The sequence below is a fragment of the Leiobunum rupestre genome, chromosome 2 (genome assembly GCF_980474605.1).
Source record: "Leiobunum rupestre chromosome 2, qqLeiRupe1.1.hap1, whole genome shotgun sequence".
Classification (NCBI taxonomy): Eukaryota; Metazoa; Arthropoda; class Arachnida; order Opiliones; family Sclerosomatidae; genus Leiobunum; species Leiobunum rupestre.
In genome coordinates this window covers 63236218-63258568 of record NC_143385.1, presented here as the reverse complement: position 1 = coordinate 63258568, position 22351 = coordinate 63236218, and the positions used below count along the sequence as shown (strand labels likewise).

Below are 22351 nucleotides of genomic sequence, written 5' to 3'. Positions count from 1 at the left end.
TATCGACCTGTTTTTGGGAAATCGGTTTTTTAACATAAAACATAATATTTATTTACCCTCGGTCTGAAATTGGCTAATAGCTTTTAGAGTCGTTCCCAATAATAGTTGTCCTTGTCCAAACTTTGTCCCACTTGGGAGAAACCCAAAAATCAGCTTAATAATTATCCCACTGCAATTCACAATGAATATGTATTTTTCCTTTGAAATACAAATCCCTTATAAGATCAGGGAGGAAACCATTATCTGAATTCGCGGTCACAATACACATTAGGACACAAAGGAGGAGATCCTTTCACAGGAGCTACGTCATTCGAGGACGATTTTTGAAGACCCGAATTCTAGCAGATGGCGCCAACAGTCTGAATCGTATAAATTTTAAAATTTATAAAAACCCCGAAAAATATTTCATTAATATAATATTTTGCCAATGAAACTTTTGTTTCTAGTTTTTAATTAAAACATCGTTTAAAATTGTTTTAACAGATGGCGCCAGCAGTTGAAACCTAGAAATTTTAAATTATTCAAAAAATCAGCGTAATAAATATATTTTTTGAACTAAAACATCGATTAAAATAGTGTTAGCAATGTTTTTTGTAATAATGTAGTAAATATTTATTCCCTTCTCGCCAAAAAAAAGTTTAAATTGGCGCCATCTAGTATGAATAAAAATCATTAAAATCGAACCTGTGGGAGCTTGTGTGTTTTACTTTGAACTTTTTTTTTTAATTGAATTGAATTTTTATTTTTCTATGAAAAACATGTTTTCCAGAGATTAGAGGGCTATGTCAACTTGCGACTTGTAAGCTATCCTTAAGGGGTTTAGTTATAATGAATATTTAAAATAAAACAGCAAGAGTAAAAAAAGGAAAAAAGAAAAAATGAACTATATCTATATTATATAAAACAAAGTTAATTTAAATTTACGGGATCAAAGAATTAGCCCTATCATTAAAATAAATACCGTCAACAACACTTGTATAATTAAATGTCATTACTAAAAAGCATTTGTTTGATAGTTTTTTTGAATTTTAATACATTTGTAGCACTTTGTACATCTGGAGGTAAAGAATTATAAATTTTTGCCCCTTGGTAGAAAATGGATTTTATTTTTTTAGAAGTCCGACATTTTGGGATTTTTAGTATATTTTTTGAACGAGTATTTAAAAAGTTGGTATTTTTTTCTGACAGCTTATATCCGGAATTTTGATCGTTATATAATAATGTAAGACTGGTATATTTAAATTGTTGTCTAACATTTAATACATTGCTACTTCTTAGCTTCTACTTGATCTATTTGGTTAGGTTTAAAGCCAGTTCTAATTGGAACCAAATCTCTAAACCCAACGATTCTCGAGATAGTTTTTCAATGACCTTGAAGACATGGTTCAAGGTCGTACAAATTTACGGCGTTAAATGTCCCCCAGCACGAGTACCGTACCATAGAAATATCAAGATTTTCCCAAAATAGCTTTCCAGATATTAATGGCTGTATCAGGCACGGACAGTCACAATAGCGAGTATGGCCCGTTGCTTGTCCCGTTCGGGAGTAATTGCTCTATGGTCCTTAGCTTTCCCTCAATGGGACAAATGGCGCGAGTTGAGGACTTGATCCGCTCGTTTACTAAATGAACTGAAATACATCATCTATTAGACGACTGCGGGCTAATAGCGCCCCCTATTGAGCGGCCATGGCGCGCGATGATTCGATTGAAGGGACCTCTAGTGTTTAAATTGGTCTAAAATCCTGGTCAAAGTAATATCGACTAACCCGCCTCTTAAAGCTATTCTCAAAAGACCGTTTCCAGATCTGCGATTCGCTATCAGGTGACGGTGGATTTTCGGCCACTATCGGGTTAGACCTAAAAGTCATTATACTTGAGAAACGAGACGAGCTTTAGCGCAGTGTGCCTTCCGAGGTTTGAACGGGAACTATTCAGCGATTTTTATTTTAGTTGATCGGTCGCTCGGGAGATGGCGGGGGCGTCGTTGCGGAGATTTCGGGGAAAAGCGCCCGGCGATGCTTTTTTTTTGCGTCTACTACGTTTTTTTTATCTTTTTGTGTTTGAGATGTCTAGGGCTTAATTTAAAGGAAAATGTTAGTTAGTTGGTTTGTTTTTTTACGTAGTCGTTGGTTCTACCGAACCTATTCTGCCACAAAAAAAAACTAAATTTCCCATTGGATAGCTTTGTCTTATAAAACTCAATATCTTATAAGTTTAAAACTAATTAAACTAATTGACCTTTCAGTTTATTTTAAGCCACGTAGCGGCCAACGTGGGAAGCTCATAAATTTATGAATTTTCGTCTGGTTAGCATACGTTTGGTGTTGTATAATAAGAACCGAAAAGTATTATAAGTATAATTAACTAAAAGAAATAGAACTAGCTACAATTCTTGTCTTTTGAATTCGCCCCAAATTCCCGCTAGGTGCGCATGTACGTCCAATCTACTGCTCAGGCCTTGTCTTTAGCATAGGCCATGGTGATAAATCACATAGGCTACGGCCGGTATTGGTTGCATCACAGATACATAGGACAGCGTTTAAAGAATAAAATTAATGTTTAATATATTTTTTAAAAATCTCAATATTCATATTATCATATTAACTGATATCTATTGTTTAAAGTTGTATATTTTGGCAATTTTTACAAGTAAAACTGTTCGAAATTTTTAGCCAAGGCGTAATAAAATCTTTAAGGTTAATGTAATTTTATATAGTTAATAATTTTATTGGCGAAAATTTCCAAATAGATATAGGTTAACTAGTATTTCGAATTTAAAATAATGTAATATAAATATTGAGATTTATAAAACAAAAATACTTAAACACTACGAAGCTGAGATGCAGCCATTATCGGCTGTAGCCTACGCGATTTAATCCCCATGGCCTATGCTATAGACCAGGCCTGAGCAGTAGTTTCGACGTGCATGCACACCTAGCGGGAATTTGCGGCGAATTCGAAAGACCAGAATAGTTTTTATTTTCGAGCATGCAAGGGCCTTGATTAATTACGTAGGTTAAAGTTACGCCACTACCGTTATTAATTTTTGTTAGCCACGGTTAAAATGTTAAAATTGCGAAATGTAGTATAGTTTATTTTCAATTCCGTCGCGGGTCCTACTGAACCTGTTCTCGACATAAATAACCGATAAAGATGAAGAAAAATTAAAATACCGACTAGATAAAACTAGCAAGCATAAATCTAATAGTTTAATATAGTAATATAGTAAACGCCCACTAGATGTCACCATTGTAGGCGAGCGTAATATCAAGACGACGCGATAATATATCTATTTCATTATTTTGGAAAATTCGCTCGTAAAATCTTTCCACGGATAATTGGGCGTCACCTGACATTAAACACCTATTTGAAGCACTCCTTTAACCGGGCAAATACGCAATTATCAGGTGAGATGACTCGCGGGGACGATAAATCCTAGCGTTAACGATGTTAGACTTCTCGTCCCAAGAAAAGCTCGCTCTCGTTTTTGATAATGAGAATTTTTGCGTGAGGCCTTGGCTTCTTGAAACGCGGGTAAAATGTTATTCGTACGACTATCTAAGCCTCGGCGCGGCCACCATTTTCCCGTTTTACGATTACGGCCTACGCAATTTATGGGCCTCGTAAGGGATCCCGTCCCGATCCGTCCTAAGTGATGATTTAATGACGGAATAATACGCTGATGGCGCCATCTACGTGGGGGGAATGTTGGTGTTAATGGCCGCCACGATGTTGACTCGCCCGAGACCCGAATTATTTCGATTACCAATTATTAGGGCGGCTTTTAGTTTCGTTAGCCTTTACTTTTATTGTTATCGCTTTGTTTTCTTCTTATTTAAGCTTCGTCTTGATTTCAGTTTCCACAAATATTTAGGTTTTGTTTCTTAAAAATTATTGAAATAATGCAGTAGTTTTGTATCAAACGGATGTTCCGCCATATTCGGTAATTAACGTCCGGTTTTAGTACAAATTGGCATTTGTCGAAAAAATTTTGTCAAACAAAATATGGTACTAATGCAGTTAATTTTTTTTTATTTTTTATTAACCGTCGTATTGGATATTATTACCGGTTTTCATACATTCTTAAAGGCCGACTACATAAATCTTCGGTTTACTCTGTCTTTCACTGGAAGTAGGCTTACTGCAATACACGTGTGCCATGCAGTCAGCCTACTTCCAGTGAAAGACAGAGTAAACCGAAGATTTATGTAGTCGGCCTTTAAAGTGTAGAGTAGATTGTAAATGTTCTGGAAAATAACACTTTAAAATTTCCAAATTACAGAAATCGCTTTTTAAAATCTCAAAATCAGGAAAATCACACTTTTTAATTTCAAGAACATGAAAATCGCACTTTTAAACCTCAAAATCGCGAAAATCACAAATTAAATTTTCTAAATCATGAAAACACCTATTTAAATATCAAAATCCCGCAAATCACACTTTAAAATGTCAAAATCAGGAAAATCACACCTTGAAATCTCAAAATCACTAAAATCTCAATCAGAAAAATCATACTTTAAAACCTCAAAATCACGAAAATCACACTTTTAAATCTCAAAATCAGGAAAGTCATACTTTAAAATCTCAAAATCAGAAAAATTATACTTTAAAGTCTCAAAATCACGAAAATCCCACTTCGAAATCTCAATCAGAAAAATCATACTTTAAAACCTCAAAATCGCACTTTAAAATCTCAAAATCACGAAAATCACACTTTAAAATCTAAAAAACAAGAGAGACGCACTTTAAAATCTCAAAATCACGAAACTCCCAATTTTAAAATCTCAAAATCGTGAAAGCCATACTTTAAAATCTCGAAAATCACACTTTAATATCTGAAAATCGGTTTAAAAATATCGTACCCAAAATTGGAAAATATCCAACCCCAGATTTCAGTAATACTAGTTAAAAAGTTATCTGTTTTATTTTAAAAAAATCAACCCCCAACCACTGTGCACTGTCAGAAAAACGTTCTAAACGATGACATAAAAATACGTGTTCCTCGCCAACAATTGTTTCTTTATTTTCTCTACAGCCTGGCGATAAAAAAAATTAGCCGTAAGAATCGGCAAAGAAAAAAGACCTCAAAGGAAAAATGGCTTATTTTCTGGCCACGAAAAGCTTTCTTATTTGCCGATATGTTTTCGTCCGGGCTCTCTATTAAGCGTCTCTGGTAACAGCTGGCTCGCTATTGGCAACGCCGCCTTTTAGTCACTAGAAAGTTCGATAGAGGGCGATATAAAATTAGACCATTCATCACTCGATACCCCGCTATCAGATGGCACCACCGACGTAAAAGTTAACGCAACATAGCTTTCGCCGTAACGGGAGGAGGATGGGAGCTACCCGAGTTGTTATTGACTAAAAATATTGTTCTAATTTATGGCCTATTGATTCGCCAAGCTGCTCCCTCTACTGGTCATTCGCGATAACTCTTTTTTTAGGTATTTTGTTTTCTTAGCAAAAACTGTTTTTTTTTATGGCAGTCGTTTTAGATCCTGGGGCTAACTGGTCAGTGCTGCCTAAGAATTATCTCGAATAATATCCGTTTTTAACTTAAGGCGTAGTTTTTTGGGTTATAGTTGGATAATTTAATTTCTAGTTTTAGTTTGATTTTGTGGGCTGGATAACCGTTTTTGAAGATATGGCTCATTTGCTTCTGACAACGTTGAATTATATTATCGGAATTTAGTGTGGTAACTGGCCTTTAGAATTATGTTTCTAAGTCGAATTTCGAATTAAATTTCTAAGTCGCTTTTAGAATTGAGTTTCTAAACCACCATTTAGAATTTAGTTACTAAACAGCTTTTAGAATTGAGTTTCTAAACAGCTTATTGAATTGAGTTTCTAAATCACCCTTTAAAATTTAGTTTCCAAGTCGCCTTTAGAATTTAGTTTCTAAACCACCTATTATAATTTAGTTTCTAAGTCGCTTTCAGAATTTAGTTTCTAAACAGCTTTTAGAATTTATTTTCTAAGTCGCCTTTAGAATTTAGTTTCTAAACCACCCTTTAAAATTTAGTTTCCATGTCGCCTTTAGAATTTAGTTTCTAAACCACCCTTTAAAATTTAGTTTCTAAGTCACCTTTAGAATTTAGTTTCTAAACCAACTATTATAATTTAGTTTCTAAGTCGCTTTTAGAATTTAGTTTCTAAACAGCTTTTAGAATTTAGTTTCTAAACAGCTTTTAGAATTTAGTTTCTAAACAGCTTTTAGAATTTATTTTATAAGTCGCCTTTAGAATTTAGTTTCTAAACCCCGTTTCAAAATTTAATTTCTAAACCACCCTTTAAAATTTAGTTTCTAAGTCGCCTTTAGAATTTAGTTTCTAAACCACCTATTATAATTTAGTTTCTAAACCACCCTTTAAAATTTAGTTTCTAAGTCGCCTTTAGAATTTAGTTTCTAACCCACCATTTAGAATTTAGTTTCTAAACCACCTATTATAATTTAGTTTCTAAGTCGCTTTCAGAATTTAGTTTCTAAACAGCTTTTAGAATTTATTTTCTAAGTCGCCTTTAGAACTTAGTTTCTAAACCACCCTTTAAAATTTAGTTTCCATGTTGCCTTTAGAATTTAGTTTCTAAACCACCCTTTAAAATTTAGTTTCTAAGTCACCTTTAGAATTTAGTTTCTAAACCAACTATTATAATTTAGTTTCTAAGTCGCTTTTAGAATTTAGTTTCTAAACAGCTTTTAGAATTTAGTTTCTAAACAGCTTTTAGAATTTATTTTATAAGTCGCCTTTAGAATTTAGTTTCTAAACCCCGTTTCAAAATTTAATTTCTAAACCACCCTTTAAAATTTAGTTTCTAAGTCGCCTTTAGAATTTAGTTTCTAAACCACCTATTATAATTTAGTTTCTAAACCACCCTTTAAAATTTAGTTTCTAAGTCGCCTTTAGAATTTAGTTTCTAACCCACCATTTAGAATTTAGTTTCTAAACCACCTATTATAATTTAGTTTCTAAGTCGCTTTCAGAATTTAGTTTCTAAACAGCTTTTAGAATTTATTTTCTAAGTCGCCTTTAGAACTTAGTTTCTAAACCACCCTTTAAAATTTAGTTTCCATGTCGCCTTTAGAATTTAGTTTCTAAACCACCCTTTAAAATTTAGTTTCTAAGTCACCTTTAGAATTTAGTTTCTAAACCAACTATTATAATTTAGTTTCTAAGTCGCTTTTAGAATTTAGTTTCTAAACAGCTTTTAGAATTTATTTTCTAAGTCGCCTTTAGAATTTAGTTTCTAAACCCCGTTTTAAAATTTAATTTCTAAACCACCCTTTAAAATTTAGTTTCTAAGTCGCCTTTAGAATTTAGTTTCTAAACCACCTATTATAATTTAGTTTCTAAACCACCCTTTAAAATTTAGTTTCTAAGTCGCCTTTAGAATTTAGTTTCTAACCCACCATTTAGAATTTAGTTTCTAAACCACCATTTATAATTTAGTTTCTAACCCACCATTTAGAATTTAGTTTCTATACCACTATTTATAATTAAGTTTCTAACCCACCATTTAGAATTTAGTTTCTAAACCGCCCTTTAGAATTCAGCTATTAAATTTAAATTTATAGCCACCCCTTTGAATTTATTTTTGAAAACTGAAGTATTCTAAATTTGAAATATTCATATCGTAAAACGTGTTTTAAAAAAAAAACCCTGTTCACCTTACGGGACCGGAAATAAATTTCTGGGCTAGATTTGGAAGGCAGTGTTTCCAACGCGTCACGGCGGGCGAAACTATTAATTTCTCGACAAAGTTGCAATTTGGCTCGAGGAAACAGAATCTAATTGCGAGCTCGCGAATAAGTAGCTGTCCATCGCCAATTAACGAACTAATTAGTTAATAGGATTAATTAAGATCCATTAATTTAAAAGTCCCCGCTGGTCGTCGGTACATTTAAAATTGGCTTCTGGTTGCGCTCTCAAATTGCTCATATTTCAAAGAGCAGCCGTTCATTCGCCAGACTTGCCCTCGCCTCTAGTTCCACCCCCCCCCGTCTAGTTCCACCCCCGCGTCTGCTCCAATATTGCTTACACGTTGAATCAGGATTGGCTGATATTCACACCGCTGGATTTAAATAAAGTGTTATTATTAAATTCATTGATTTAAATCAAGTTATTTTCTAAATTCGTTGATTTAAATCAAGTTATTTATTAAATTCGTTGATTTAAATCAAGTTATTTATTAAATTCGTTGATTTAAATCAAATGTTTTATAAATTAGTTGATTTAAATCAAGTTATTTATTAAATTCGTTGATTTAAATAAAGTTATTTATTAAATTCGTTGATTTAAATCAAATGTTTTATAAATTCGTTGATTTAAATCAAGTTATTTATTAAATTCGTTGATTTAAATCAAGTTATTTATTAAATTCGTTGATTTAAATCAAGTTATTTACTAAATTCGTTGATTTAAATCAAGTTATTTATTAAATTCGTTGATTTAAATCAAGTTATTTATTAAATTCGTTGATTTAAATCAAGTTATTTATTAAATTCGTTGATTTAAATCAAGTTATTTATTAAATTCGTTGATTTAAATCAAGTTATTTATTAAATTCGTTGATTTAAATCTAGTTATTTATTAAATTCGTTGATTTAAATCAAGTTATTTATTAAATTCGTTGATTTCAATCTAGTTATTTATTAAATTCGGTGATTTAAATCAAGTTATTTATTAAATTCGTTGATTTAAATCAAAAATTTTATAAATTAGTTGATTTAAATCAAATGTTTTATAAATTAGTTGATTTAAATCAAAGGTTTTATAAATTCGTTGATTTAAATCAAGTTATTTATTAAATTCGTGGATTTAAATCAAGTTATTTATTAAATTCGTGGATTTAAATCAAGTTATTTATTAAATTCGTTGATTTAAATCAAGTTATTTATTAAATTCGTTGATTTAAATCAAGTTATTTATTAAATTCGTTGATTTAAATCAAGTTATTTATTAAATTCGTTGATTTAAATCAAGTTATTTATTAAATTCGTTGATTTAAATCAAGTTATTTATTAAATTCGTTGATTTAAATCTAGTTATTTATTAAATTCGTTGATTTAAATAGTGTTTTTTAAATTCGTTGATTTAAATAGTGTTTTTTAAATTCGTTGATTTCAATCAAGTGTTTTTTGAATTTGAAAAAAAAATATGGTAAATATCTGTGATAATTTAAGGAAAAAATATAATGATAGACTTGAATATTCATGAATGATTTAATTAAAATAAAACAAAACCATTTATGCTAAAAAGAACAAAGAAAAAGTAATAGTATATTCAGTAATAATTTTTTGTTTTGAATAGGCCGAATTGGAGTGCAAGCTGGCGGAAGTGGTCAGTCTGGAGTGTAAAACGTCCAACTCGGATGGTTCGCTGTCCGAGGCGATTACGGCCATTGGTCGGTTGATTCGTGCCTCCCATTTGAGCCAAATTGGCGACATTAAAGAAGACTCCGAATCGAATGTCTTGTCGAATTTATCGTCTTTGGAAGAGAGGGTTGCGAGGGTCGCTCTCATCTGCGACGCTCTTCATCAAATGGTCAGTCGCTCTCTCTCTATTAAATTGCCAGTGACCGTTGTCCGACTCAGGGGTCATTAGGGGGTTTAATGATGTGGGGTTTTTAAAAGAGGGGCTTCCTTGATTTATGTTCGAAAGAGCTTTTGGGGTTTTTTTGGGGGCTCTTTTTTGCGATAATTGATTTTTTCAGCGCAGCCATTGTTTTCTAATACAGTTGATTAACTTCGGTTCGATTCACTTCTGGATTTAAGAACGAATTATCCTTTTAAATTACTCGTGACGTGCCTATCAGCAGGTCACTATACTTTAGGGTGTTCTAAAAAAAACTATTAAAAATTAATTATTTTAATCGTGGTTTCATTATTTCAATCGTGATTTCATTATTTCAATAGTAATTTCTTTATTTTAATCGTTATTTCATTATTTTAATCGTGGTTTCATTATTTCATTCGTTATTTCATTATATCAATCGTGATTTCATTATTTAATTCGTGATTTCATTATTTTAATAGTGCTTTCATTATTTTAATCGTGATTTCATTATTTAATTCGTGATTTCATTATTTTAATAGTGCTTTCATTATTTTAATCGTGATTTCATTATTTAATTCGTGATTTCATTATTTTAATAGTGCTTTCATTATTTTAATCGTGATTTCATTACTTTAATCGTGGTTTCATTATTTTAATCAGGATCATTTTAAACGCGATTTAATCATTTTTATCGTTATGCAATCATTTTAATCGTGATTTATTCCTTCAAATTTCAATTTCCTTATTTCAATCTCGATTTAACCATTTTAATCTCGATTTAATCATTTCAAGCCCAATTTAATCATTTGAATCCCTATTTCATCATTCAACCCTCGATTTAATCATTTAAATCCCGATTTCATCATTTTAACCTCGATTTAATCATTTTAATCGTGATTTCATTATTCAAACCTTGATTTAATCATTTTAATCCTGATTTCATTATTCAAACCTTGATTTAATCATTTTAATCGTGATTTCATCATTCAAACCTCGATTTAATCAATTGAACCCCGTTTTCATCATTCAAACCTTGATTTAATCATTTAAATCGTGATTTCATCATTCAAACCTCGATTTAATCATTTTAATCCCGATTTCATCATTCAAACCTCGATTTAATTAAGTGAATAATTTTAATCATGAGTTAAAATTTTTAGGGTGTCCAAATAACCATGATGATTATAACTCCGTAATAATTGCATGATAATTACTCGTGAGTACGCCTGCTTTTATAATAATTATAATTATTCTGAAAATAACTTGAAAATTACTTGTTATATCATGCAAGTACGTTTTTAAAAATACTCCTAATCAATGCAGGGGCTTCAGATGTCCTATAATTCCTACAAAATCCTATATTTTCCAAAATGTCCTACAACATCCTTTATTTTAGCAAAACCCCCAAAAAGTCCTTTAATCCTATAATTTTGATATTTTGCCCATTTCAAATCCCACCACTCACAATTTATTGGATAAATTCCTATACAAAGTCATTCTAGTCTATACTTTGGTTATTGTTAACATCGTTATACCCTATTAAGACGAGGCTAATAAAACTGGGTTCAGTAAACCAAAGTTAAATTTGTATAGCACATTTCAGTATAGCTAAATAAGCTCTGGTTTCAAAAACGGGATCTAAACCCGGGTTTATAAGCCTCGTCTGTAAAGAGTATAAGCTACTAGTATATTTAAGTGATAAAATGGTTAAATAGTTAGTTCCTTTTTTTGAAGTGAAAATCAAAGTTATATTTCACTAAATAAAGATTTGGTTTTTAAATGCATAGAGTTAGTAAATGAAATAGCATCTATAGTCCTATAAAATCCTATAAAAATAGACCTATAAAGTCCTATATTTTTTTTAATATAATCAAATTTTTCCTATAAAAAATGAGTGGGGACCCTGTCTACTTAATACATTATATTATTTGCACTTCTAAAATATTTTATTTTCTACAAAATAAATGACTTCAATCGTCGATGGGCTAAGATTATTTATTATTATTATCATTATTATTATCATTAGTAATAGTCGTCGATGGGCTAAGATTAATATTCAGTTTGCGATCGACAGGACCAGCCAAAACAAACCGAATTACGTTTATCCTTAGTGCTTAAGAATGCCACTAGAAGTCGTTGTATCATTCTAGATTATTAAACCAGGGGAAGGGGGGAGTACAACTTTGTTATCGAGGGAAACGAGACCGTTGGTTCCGTTCTTAAGAGTGGTCTTAGTCTGGCTTATCTCCGCTGGCTTAAGCCTAATAATCCGAGAGATATCTGGTCAGTTTAACATGATACTCTCGCAATTCCTGGCAGGGCTCTGGTCTTTATTGACCCATCCGTTTAGAAATATAATTGAACTATGTTTTATTTAGGGTGCGTTTTCTATTTTGAAAGCATTTTTTGTTCTTCGTCTGAAAAATAAAGTCCTTATTGAAGCGAAACGAGCGTTGACGAGCGAAGCTTCGTTACCAACGACTCAAAAGCGTGAAATGTTGGTCGTACATGTTGGCAGTGGCTGGGATGGCTTTATAGTTGAAAGCATTTTTGTTCTTCGTCTTAAAAATATCGTCCTTATTGAAGCGAAGCGAGCGTTGACGAGAGAAGCTTCGTTACCAACGACTCAAAAGCGTGAAATGTTGGTCGTACATGTTGGCAGTGGCTGGGATGGTTTTATAGTTGAAAGCATTTTTGTTCTTCGTCTTAAAAATATCGTCCTTATTGAAGCGAAGCGAGCGTTGACGAGAGAAGCTTCGTTACCAACGACTCAAAAGCGTGAAATGTTGGTCGTACATGTTGGCAGTGGCTGGGATGGTTTTATAGTTGAAAGCATTTTTGTTCTTCGTCTTAAAAATATCGTCCTTATTGAAGCGAAGCGAGCGTTGACGAGCGAAGCTTCGTTACCAACGACTCAAAAGCGTGAAATGTTGGTCGTACATGTTGGCAGTGGCTGGGATGGTTTTATAGTTGAAAGCATTTTTGTTCTTCGTCTTGAAATTATCGTCCTTATTGAAGCGAAGCGAGCGTTGACGAGCGAAGCTTCGTTACCAACGACTCAAAAGCGTGAAATGTTCGTCGTACAAGTTGGCAGTGGCTGGGATGGTTTTATAGTTGAAAGCATTTTTGTTCTTCGTCTTGAAATTATCGTCCTTATTGAAGCGAAGCGAGAGTTGACGAGCGAAGCTTCGTTACCAACGACTCAAAAGCGTGAAATATTGGTCGTACATGTTGGCAGTGGCTGGGATGGTTTTATAGTTGAAAGCATTTTTATTCTTCGTCTTAAAAATATCGTCCTTATTGAAGCGAAGCGAGCGTTGACGAGCGAAGCTTCGTTACCAACGACTCAAAAGCGTGAAATGTTCGTCGTACAAGTTGGCAGTGGCTGGGATGGTTTTATAGTTGAAAGCATTTTTGTTCTTCGTCTTAAAAATATCGTCCTTATTGAAGCGAAGCGAGCGTTGACGAGCGAAGCTTCGTTACCAACGACTCAAAAGCGTGAAATGTTGGTCGTACATGTTGGCAGTGGCTGGGATGGCTTTATAGTTGAAAGCATTTTTGTTCTTCGTCTTAAAAATATCGTCCTTATTGAAGCGAAGCGAGCGTTGACGAGAGAAGCTTCGTTACCAACGACTCAAAAGCGTGAAATGTTGGTCGTACATGTTGGCAGTGGCTGGGATGGTTTTATAGTTGAAAGCATTTTTGTTCTTCGTCTTGAAATTATCGTCCTTATTGAAGCGAAGCGAGAGTTGACGAGCGAAGCTTCGTTACCAACGACTCAAAAGCGTGAAATATTGGTCGTACATGTTGGCAGTGGCTGGGATGGTTTTATAGTTGAAAGCATTTTTGTTCTTCGTCTTAAAATTATCGTCCTTATTGAAGCGAAGCGAGCGTTGACGAGCGAAGCTTCGTTACCAACGACTCAAAAGCGTGAAATGTTGGTCGTACATGTTGGCAGTGGCTGGGATGGTTTTATAGTTGAAAGCATTTTTATTCTTCGTCTTAAAAATATCGTCCTTATTGAAGCGAAGCGAGCGTTGACGAGCGAAGCTTCGTTACCAACGACTCAAAAGCGTGAAATGTTCGTCGTACAAGTTGGCAGTGGCTGGGATGGTTTTATAGTTGAAAGCATTTTTGTTCTTCGTCTTAAAAATATCGTCCTTATTGAAGCGAAGCGAGCGTTGACGAGCGAAGCTTCGTTACCAACGACTCAAAAGCGTGAAATGTTCGTCGTACAAGTTGGCAGTGGCTGGGATGGTTTTATAGTTGAAAGCATTTTTGTTCTTCGTCTTAAAAATATCGTCCTTATTGAAGCGAAGCGAGAGTTGACGAGCGAAGCTTCGTTACCAACGACTCAAAAGCGTGAAATATTGGTCGTACATGTTGGCAGTGGCTGGGATGGTTTTATAGTTGAAAGCATTTTTATTCTTCGTCTTAAAAATATCGTCCTTATTGAAGCGAAGCGAGCGTTGACGAGCGAAGCTTCGTTACCAACGACTCAAAAGCGTGAAATGTTGGTCGTACATGTTGGCAGTGGCTGGGATGGTTTTATAGTTGAAAGCATTTTTGTTCTTCGTCTTGAAATTATCGTCCTTATTGAAGCGAAGCGAGAGTTGACGAGCGAAGCTTCGTTACCAACGACTCAAAAGCGTGAAATATTGGTCGTACATGTTGGCAGTGGCTGGGATGGTTTTATAGTTGAAAGCATTTTTATTCTTCGTCTTAAAAATATCGTCCTTATTGAAGCGAAGCGAGCGTTGACGAGCGAAGCTTCGTTACCAACGACTCAAAAGCGTGAAATGTTCGTCGTACAAGTTGGCAGTGGCTGGGATGGTTTTATAGTTGAAAGCATTTTTGTTCTTCGTCTTAAAAATATCGTCCTTATTGAAGCGAAGCGAGCGTTGACGAGCGAAGCTTCGTTACCAACGACTCAAAAGCGTGAAATGTTGGTCGTACATGTTGGCAGTGGCTGGGATGGCTTTATAGTTGAAAGCATTTTTGTTCTTCGTCTTAAAAATATCGTCCTTATTGAAGCGAAGCGAGCGTTGACGAGAGAAGCTTCGTTACCAACGACTCAAAAGCGTGAAATGTTGGTCGTACATGTTGGCAGTGGCTGGGATGGTTTTATAGTTGAAAGCATTTTTGTTCTTCGTCTTGAAATTATCGTCCTTATTGAAGCGAAGCGAGAGTTGACGAGCGAAGCTTCGTTACCAACGACTCAAAAGCGTGAAATATTGGTCGTACATGTTGGCAGTGGCTGGGATGGTTTTATAGTTGAAAGCATTTTTGTTCTTCGTCTTAAAATTATCGTCCTTATTGAAGCGAAGCGAGCGTTGACGAGCGAAGCTTCGTTACCAACGACTCAAAAGCGTGAAATGTTGGTCGTACATGTTGGCAGTGGCTGGGATGGTTTTATAGTTGAAAGCATTTTTATTCTTCGTCTTAAAAATATCGTCCTTATTGAAGCGAAGCGAGCGTTGACGAGCGAAGCTTCGTTACCAACGACTCAAAAGCGTGAAATGTTCGTCGTACAAGTTGGCAGTGGCTGGGATGGTTTTATAGTTGAAAGCATTTTTGTTCTTCGTCTTAAAAATATCGTCCTTATTGAAGCGAAGCGAGCGTTGACGAGCGAAGCTTCGTTACCAACGACTCAAAAGCGTGAAATGTTGGTCGTACATGTTGGCAGTGGCTGGGATGGCTTTATAGTTGAAAGCATTTTTGTTCTTCGTCTTAAAAATATCGTCCTTATTGAAGCGAAGCGAGCGTTGACGAGAGAAGCTTCGTTACCAACGACTCAAAAGCGTGAAATGTTGGTCGTACATGTTGGCAGTGGCTGGGATGGTTTTATAGTTGAAAGCATTTTTGTTCTTCGTCTTAAAAATATCGTCCTTATTGAAGCGAAGCGAGCGTTGACGAGCGAAGCTTCGTTACCAACGACTCAAAAGCGTGAAATGTTGGTCGTACATGTTGGCAGTGGCTGGGATGGTTTTATAGTTGAAAGCATTTTTGTTCTTCGTCTTGAAATTATCGTCCTTATTGAAGCGAAGCGAGAGTTGACGAGCGAAGCTTCGTTACCAACGACTCAAAAGCGTGAAATATTGGTCGTACATGTTGGCAGTGGCTGGGATGGTTTTATAGTTGAAAGCATTTTTGTTCTTCGTCTTAAAATTATCGTCCTTATTGAAGCGAAGCGAGCGTTGACGAGCGAAGCTTCGTTACCAACGACTCAAAAGCGTGAAATGTTGGTCGTACATGTTGGCAGTGGCTGGGATGGTTTTATAGTTGAAAGCATTTTTATTCTTCGTCTTAAAAATATCGTCCTTATTGAAGCGAAGCGAGCGTTGACGAGCGAAGCTTCGTTACCAACGACTCAAAAGCGTGAAATGTTCGTCGTACAAGTTGGCAGTGGCTGGGATGGTTTTATAGTTGAAAGCATTTTTGTTCTTCGTCTTAAAATTATAAACCTTATTGAAGCGAAGCGAGCGTTGACGAGCGAAGCTTCGTTACCAACGACTCAAAAGCGTGAAATGTTGGTCGTACATGTTGGCAGTGGCTGGGATGGCTTTATAGTTGAAAGCATTTTTGTTCTTCGTCTTAAAAATATCGTCCTTATTGAAGCGAAGCGAGCGTTGACGAGCGAAGCTTCGTTACCAACGACTCAAAAGCGTGAAATGTTGGTCGTACATGTTGGCAGTGGCTGGGATGGTTTTATAGTTGAAAGCATTTTTGTTCTTCGTCTTGAAATTATCGTCCTTATTGAAGCGAAGCGAGAGTTGACGAGCGAAGCTTCGTTACCAACGACTCAAAAGCGTGAAATATTGGTCGTACATGTTGGCAGTGGCTGGGATGGTTTTATAGTTGAAAGCATTTTTGTTCTTCGTCTTAAAATTATCGTCCTTATTGAAGCGAAGCGAGCGTTGACGAGCGAAGCTTCGTTACCAACGACTCAAAAGCGTGAAATGTTGGTCGTACATGTTGGCAGTGGCTGGGATGGTTTTATAGTTGAAAGCATTTTTATTCTTCGTCTTAAAAATATCGTCCTTATTGAAGCGAAGCGAGCGTTGACGAGCGAAGCTTCGTTACCAACGACTCAAAAGCGTGAAATGTTCGTCGTACAAGTTGGCAGTGGCTGGGATGGTTTTATAGTTGAAAGCATTTTTGTTCTTCGTCTTAAAATTATAAACCTTATTGAAGCGAAGCGAGCGTTGACGAGCGAAGCTTCGTTACCAACGACTCAAAAGCGTGAAATGTTGGTCGTACATGTTGGCAGTGGCTGGGATGGCTTTATAGTTGAAAGCATTTTTGTTCTTCGTCTTAAAAATATCGTCCTTATTGAAGCGAAGCGAGCGTTGACGAGCGAAGCTTCGTTACCAACGACTCAAAAGCGTGAAATGTTGGTCGTACATGTTGGCAGTGGCTGGGATGGTTTTATAGTTGAAAGCATTTTTGTTCTTCGTCTTGAAATTATCGTCCTTATTGAAGCGAAGCGAGCGTTGACGAGCGAAGCTTCGTTACCAACGACTCAAAAGCGTGAAATGTTGGTCGTACATGTTGGCAGTGGCTGGGATGGTTTTATAGTTGAAAGCATTTTTATTCTTCGTCTTAAAAATATCGTCCTTATTGAAGCGAAGCGAGCGTTGACGAGCGAAGCTTCGTTACCAACGACTCAAAAGCGTGAAATGTTGGTCGTACATGTTGGCAGTGGCTGGGATGGTTTTATAGTTGAAAGCATTTTTGTTCTTCGTCTTGAAATTATCGTCCTTATTGAAGCGAAGCGAGAGTTGACGAGCGAAGCTTCGTTACCAACGACTCAAAAGCGTGAAATATTGGTCGTACATGTTGGCAGTGGCTGGGATGGTTTTATAGTTGAAAGCATTTTTGTTCTTCGTCTTAAAATTATCGTCCTTATTGAAGCGAAGCGAGCGTTGACGAGCGAAGCTTCGTTACCAACGACTCAAAAGCGTGAAATGTTGGTCGTACATGTTGGCAGTGGCTGGGATGGTTTTATAGTTGAAAGCATTTTTATTCTTCGTCTTAAAAATATCGTCCTTATTGAAGCGAAGCGAGCGTTGACGAGCGAAGCTTCGTTACCAACGACTCAAAAGCGTGAAATGTTCGTCGTACAAGTTGGCAGTGGCTGGGATGGTTTTATAGTTGAAAGCATTTTTGTTCTTCGTCTTAAAATTATAAACCTTATTGAAGCGAAGCGAGCGTTGACGAGCGAAGCTTCGTTACCAACGACTCAAAAGCGTGAAATGTTGGTCGTACATGTTGGCAGTGGCTGGGATGGCTTTATAGTTGAAAGCATTTTTGTTCTTCGTCTTAAAAATATCGTCCTTATTGAAGCGAAGCGAGCGTTGACGAGCGAAGCTTCGTTACCAACGACTCAAAAGCGTGAAATGTTGGTCGTACATGTTGGCAGTGGCTGGGATGGTTTTATAGTTGAAAGCATTTTTGTTCTTCGTCTTGAAATTATCGTCCTTATTGAAGCGAAGCGAGAGTTGACGAGCGAAGCTTCGTTACCAACGACTCAAAAGCGTGAAATATTGGTCGTACATGTTGGCAGTGGCTGGGATGGTTTTATAGTTGAAAGCATTTTTGTTCTTCGTCTTAAAATTATCGTCCTTATTGAAGCGAAGCGAGCGTTGACGAGCGAAGCTTCGTTACCAACGACTCAAAAGCGTGAAATGTTCGTCGTACAAGTTGGCAGTGGCTGGGATGGTTTTATAGTTGAAAGCATTTTTGTTCTTCGTCTTAAAAATATCGTCCTTATTGAAGCGAAGCGAGCGTTGACGAGCGAAGCTTCGTTACCAACGACTCAAAAGCGTGAAATGTTCGTCGTACAAGTTGGCAGTGGCTGGGATGGTTTTATAGTTGAAAGCATTTTTGTTCTTCGTCTTAAAAATATCGTCCTTATTGAAGCGAAGCGAGCGTTGACGAGCGAAGCTTCGTTACCAACGACTCAAAAGCGTGAAATGTTGGTCGTACATGTTGGCAGTGGCTGGGATGGTTTTATAGTTGAAAGCATTTTTGTTCTTCGTCTTAAAATTATAGTCCTTATTGAAGCGAAGCGAGCGTTGACGAGCGAAGCTTCGTTACCAACGACTCAAAAGCGTGAAATGTTCGTCGTACAAGTTGGCAGTGGCTGGGATGGTTTTATAGTTGAAAGCATTTTTGTTCTTCGTCTGAAAAATATCGTCCTTATTGAAGCGAAGCGAGCGTTGACGAGCGAAGCTTCGTTACCAACGACTCAAAAGCGTGAAATGTTGGTCGTACATGTTGGCAGTGGCTGGGATGGTTTTATAGTTGAAAGCATTTTTATTCTTCGTCTTAAAAATATCGTCCTTATTGAAGCGAAGCGAGCGTTGACGAGCGAAGCTTCGTTACCAACGACTCAAAAGCGTGAAATGTTCGTCGTACAAGTTGGCAGTGGCTGGGATGGTTTTATAGTTGAAAGCATTTTTGTTCTTCGTCTTAAAAATATCGTCCTTATTGAAGCGAAGCGAGCGTTGACGAGCGAAGCTTCGTTACCAACGACTCAAAAGCGTGAAATGTTGGTCGTACATGTTGGCAGTGGCTGGGATGGTTTTATAGTTGAAAGCATTTTTGTTCTTCGTCTTAAAATTATAGTCCTTATTGAAGCGAAGCGAGCGTTGACGAGCGAAGCTTCGTTACCAACGACTCAAAAGCGTGAAATGTTGGTCGTACATGTTGGCAGTGGCTGGGATGGTTTTATAGTTGAAAGCATTTTTGTTCTTCGTCTTAAAATTATCGTCCTTATTGAAGCGAAGCGAGCGTTGACGAGCGAAGCTTCGTTACCAACGACTCAAAAGCGTGAAATGTTGGTCGTACATGTTGGCAGTGGCTGGGATGGTTTTATAGTTGAAAGCATTTTTATTCTTCGTCTTAAAAATATCGTCCTTATTGAAGCGAAGCGAGCGTTGACGAGCGAAGCTTCGTTACCAACGACTCAAAAGCGTGAAATGTTCGTCGTACAAGTTGGCAGTGGCTGGGATGGTTTTATAGTTGAAAGCATTTTTGTTCTTCGTCTTAAAAATATCGTCCTTATTGAAGCGAAGCGAGCGTTGACGAGCGAAGCTTCGTTACCAACGACTCAAAAGCGTGAAATGTTCGTCGTACATGTTGGCAGTGGCTGGGATGGTTTTATAGTTGAAAACATTTTTGTTCTTCGTCTTCAAAATATCGTCCTTATTGAAGCGAAGCGAGCGTTGACGAGCGAAGCTTCCTTACCAACGACTCAAAAGCGTGAAATGTTCGTCGTACATGTTGGCAGTGACTGGGATGGTTTTATAGTTGAAAGCATTTTTGTTCTTCGTCTTAAAAATATCGTCCTTATTGAAGCGAAGCGAGCGTTGACGAGCGAAGCTTCGTTACCAACGACTCAAAAGCGTGAAATGTTGGTCGTACATGTTGGCAGTGGCTGGGATGGTTTTATAGTTGAAAGCATTTTTGTTCTTCGTCTTAAAATTATAGTCCTTATTGAAGCGAAGCGAGCGTTGACGAGCGAAGCTTCGTTACCAACGACTCAAAAGCGTGAAATGTTGGTCGTACATGTTGGCAGTGGCTGGGATGGTTTTATAGTTGAAAGCATTTTTGTTCTTCGTCTTAAAATTATCGTCCTTATTGAAGCGAAGCGAGAGTTGACGAGCGAAGCTTCGTTACCAACGACTCAAAAGCGTGAAATGTTGGTCGTACATGTTGGCAGTGGCTGGGATGGTTTTATAGTTGAAAGCATTTTTGTTCTTCGTCTTAAAATTATCGTCCTTATTGAAGCGAAGCGAGCGTTGACGAGCGAAGCTTCGTTACCAACGACTCAAAAGCGTGAAATGTTCGTCGTACATGTTGGCAGTGGCTGGGATGGTTTTATAGTTGAAAGCATTTTTGTTCTTCGTCTTAAAAATATCGTCCTTATTGAAGCGAAGCGAGCGTTGACGAGCAAAGTTTATTTTATCACTGACTACAATGTTTAAATTTTTGTAGTGCATGTTGGCAGGTAAGTGGTTAGGGTTCCTAAGTCATAAGTCCTTTCAAGAAATTACATAATTTCCTTAAGGAACCGGTATTTAAAGGTTATTAACGAAACGTAGTTTAAGAACAGAAAAAAAAATGATTTATCTCCTTTTTGAAAACAGTCTGTTAATTTAAAAAAACCTTAAAATAACCTATATATAAGTATTTACAATATATAATATAATTAATAATAATATAATATATTTCCTATTCTATGGGAACATCAGGCAGCCTATCGGACCTGTATTTTCAATAAAATCCTATATTGTTAAACTTATACTCTAATATCCTCTAAATCTTTGAAATGCCCTAAAAGAATTCTATATTCGGTTTCCGATTGTCATCGACAGTTGAATGCATGATTTCCAATCTCAAATAATTGTCGTATTAAACATTTTTCATTTTCTTAAATAATTATGGCTCTATTTAAGCTGAAATTTGACTTATAATTCCCGTATTTGAGAAATTTCAGTTTTCTATTAACCTATTTAATAAACGGTTAATATTTAATTATATTTTAACCTTTATAATAAAATGTTATTGTATTATCCTATATTAACCTATTTAAGAAAATGTTAGTAAATAATATTAGTTTAACCTATATAATAAAACGTTAATGTTTAATTCTATATTAACCCTTTTAATAAAATCTTAATATATAATCCTATTTTAACCTATATTATAAAATGTTAACGTTTAATTCTATATTAACCCTTTTAATAAAATCTTAATATATAATCCTATTTTAACCTATATTATAAAATGTTAACGTTTAATTCTATATCAACCCTTTTAATAAAATGTTAATATATAATCCTATTTTAACCTATATTATAATATGTTAATATATAGTATAATCCTATATTAACTTATATAATAAAATGATAAAGTATAATCCTATAAATAGAAATGTATAATCGTATGTATCCTATAAGCAATTTAAATGATTTACTGTGATTCGGGCAACTGTCGCCTGAAAAAAAATTAATATAATGATCGACGTAGTTAATTTTTATTATCAGTCTCATCACGTGAGAAATAGGTTTCTTAAATGATACACACAAATTATTACTGACGGTTACGCGCTGTTGCCCAGTCGCCATGGTAACGGACGGGACTCGGATGTCGCTTAGTCGTTGTTCGTCAAAGTCTCGGAACAGAGCCCTTCTGTCGCTCAGCTGACGCCGACAAAGACGAAATTTGTAAAATTAATTGCGAAACAATCGCTTCGTATTTTTTTACATAAATTAGAATTTTTCATCGTCAATACGGTTCTAGTGGAAACGGTTCCATATTAAAAAAAAGTTATATTTTATTTCATGTTATTCAAATATTCTTTGCGAATTTTTTATGGTGTAGATTGCTGAGGTTGTATTTTTCCAATTTATGTATTTAATAATATCGTGTTAATGTTCCTTTAATAATTTATAAATTAATAATATTTCGGTCAATAATTTAGGTTTTCAAATCAAACTCAAGAACCTGGTTATTTTTATACTACGGGTCGCAACTTATTCCTTAAAGGCCTAGGTTTTCTTCTGCCTGTCACCTAGGAGCAACAAAAACAAGGAGAACGCAGCTAGCCTTTAAACACGCTAACGAAGGGTTGTGTACGAATTTCATTGGACGAGCGTCACGAGCCCTTACGCTGAACGTTTTACGGGCGGGGGGAAGACAATTTCCGAATTTTCCCCTTCCGACGGCAGCAGGCGCTAAAGCGTCTAGCCAATGAAAAACGTACACAAGAAAATCCACGAGTTTTGA

General features: G+C 35.6%; 1 protein-coding gene across 1 annotated transcript in view; it reads left to right on the top strand.

Moving 5' to 3' along the window:
• Ccdc114 (Coiled-coil domain containing protein 114) overlaps window positions 1-22351 on the top strand; it is a 181789-nt gene that overhangs the window by 134377 nt on the left and 25061 nt on the right. The window contains exon 8 of the mRNA XM_090167243.1: window positions 9311-9544. Within this exon, the coding sequence (XP_090023369.1) occupies window positions 9311-9544 (234 nt within the window). The remainder of the gene's footprint in view (window positions 1-9310; window positions 9545-22351) is intronic.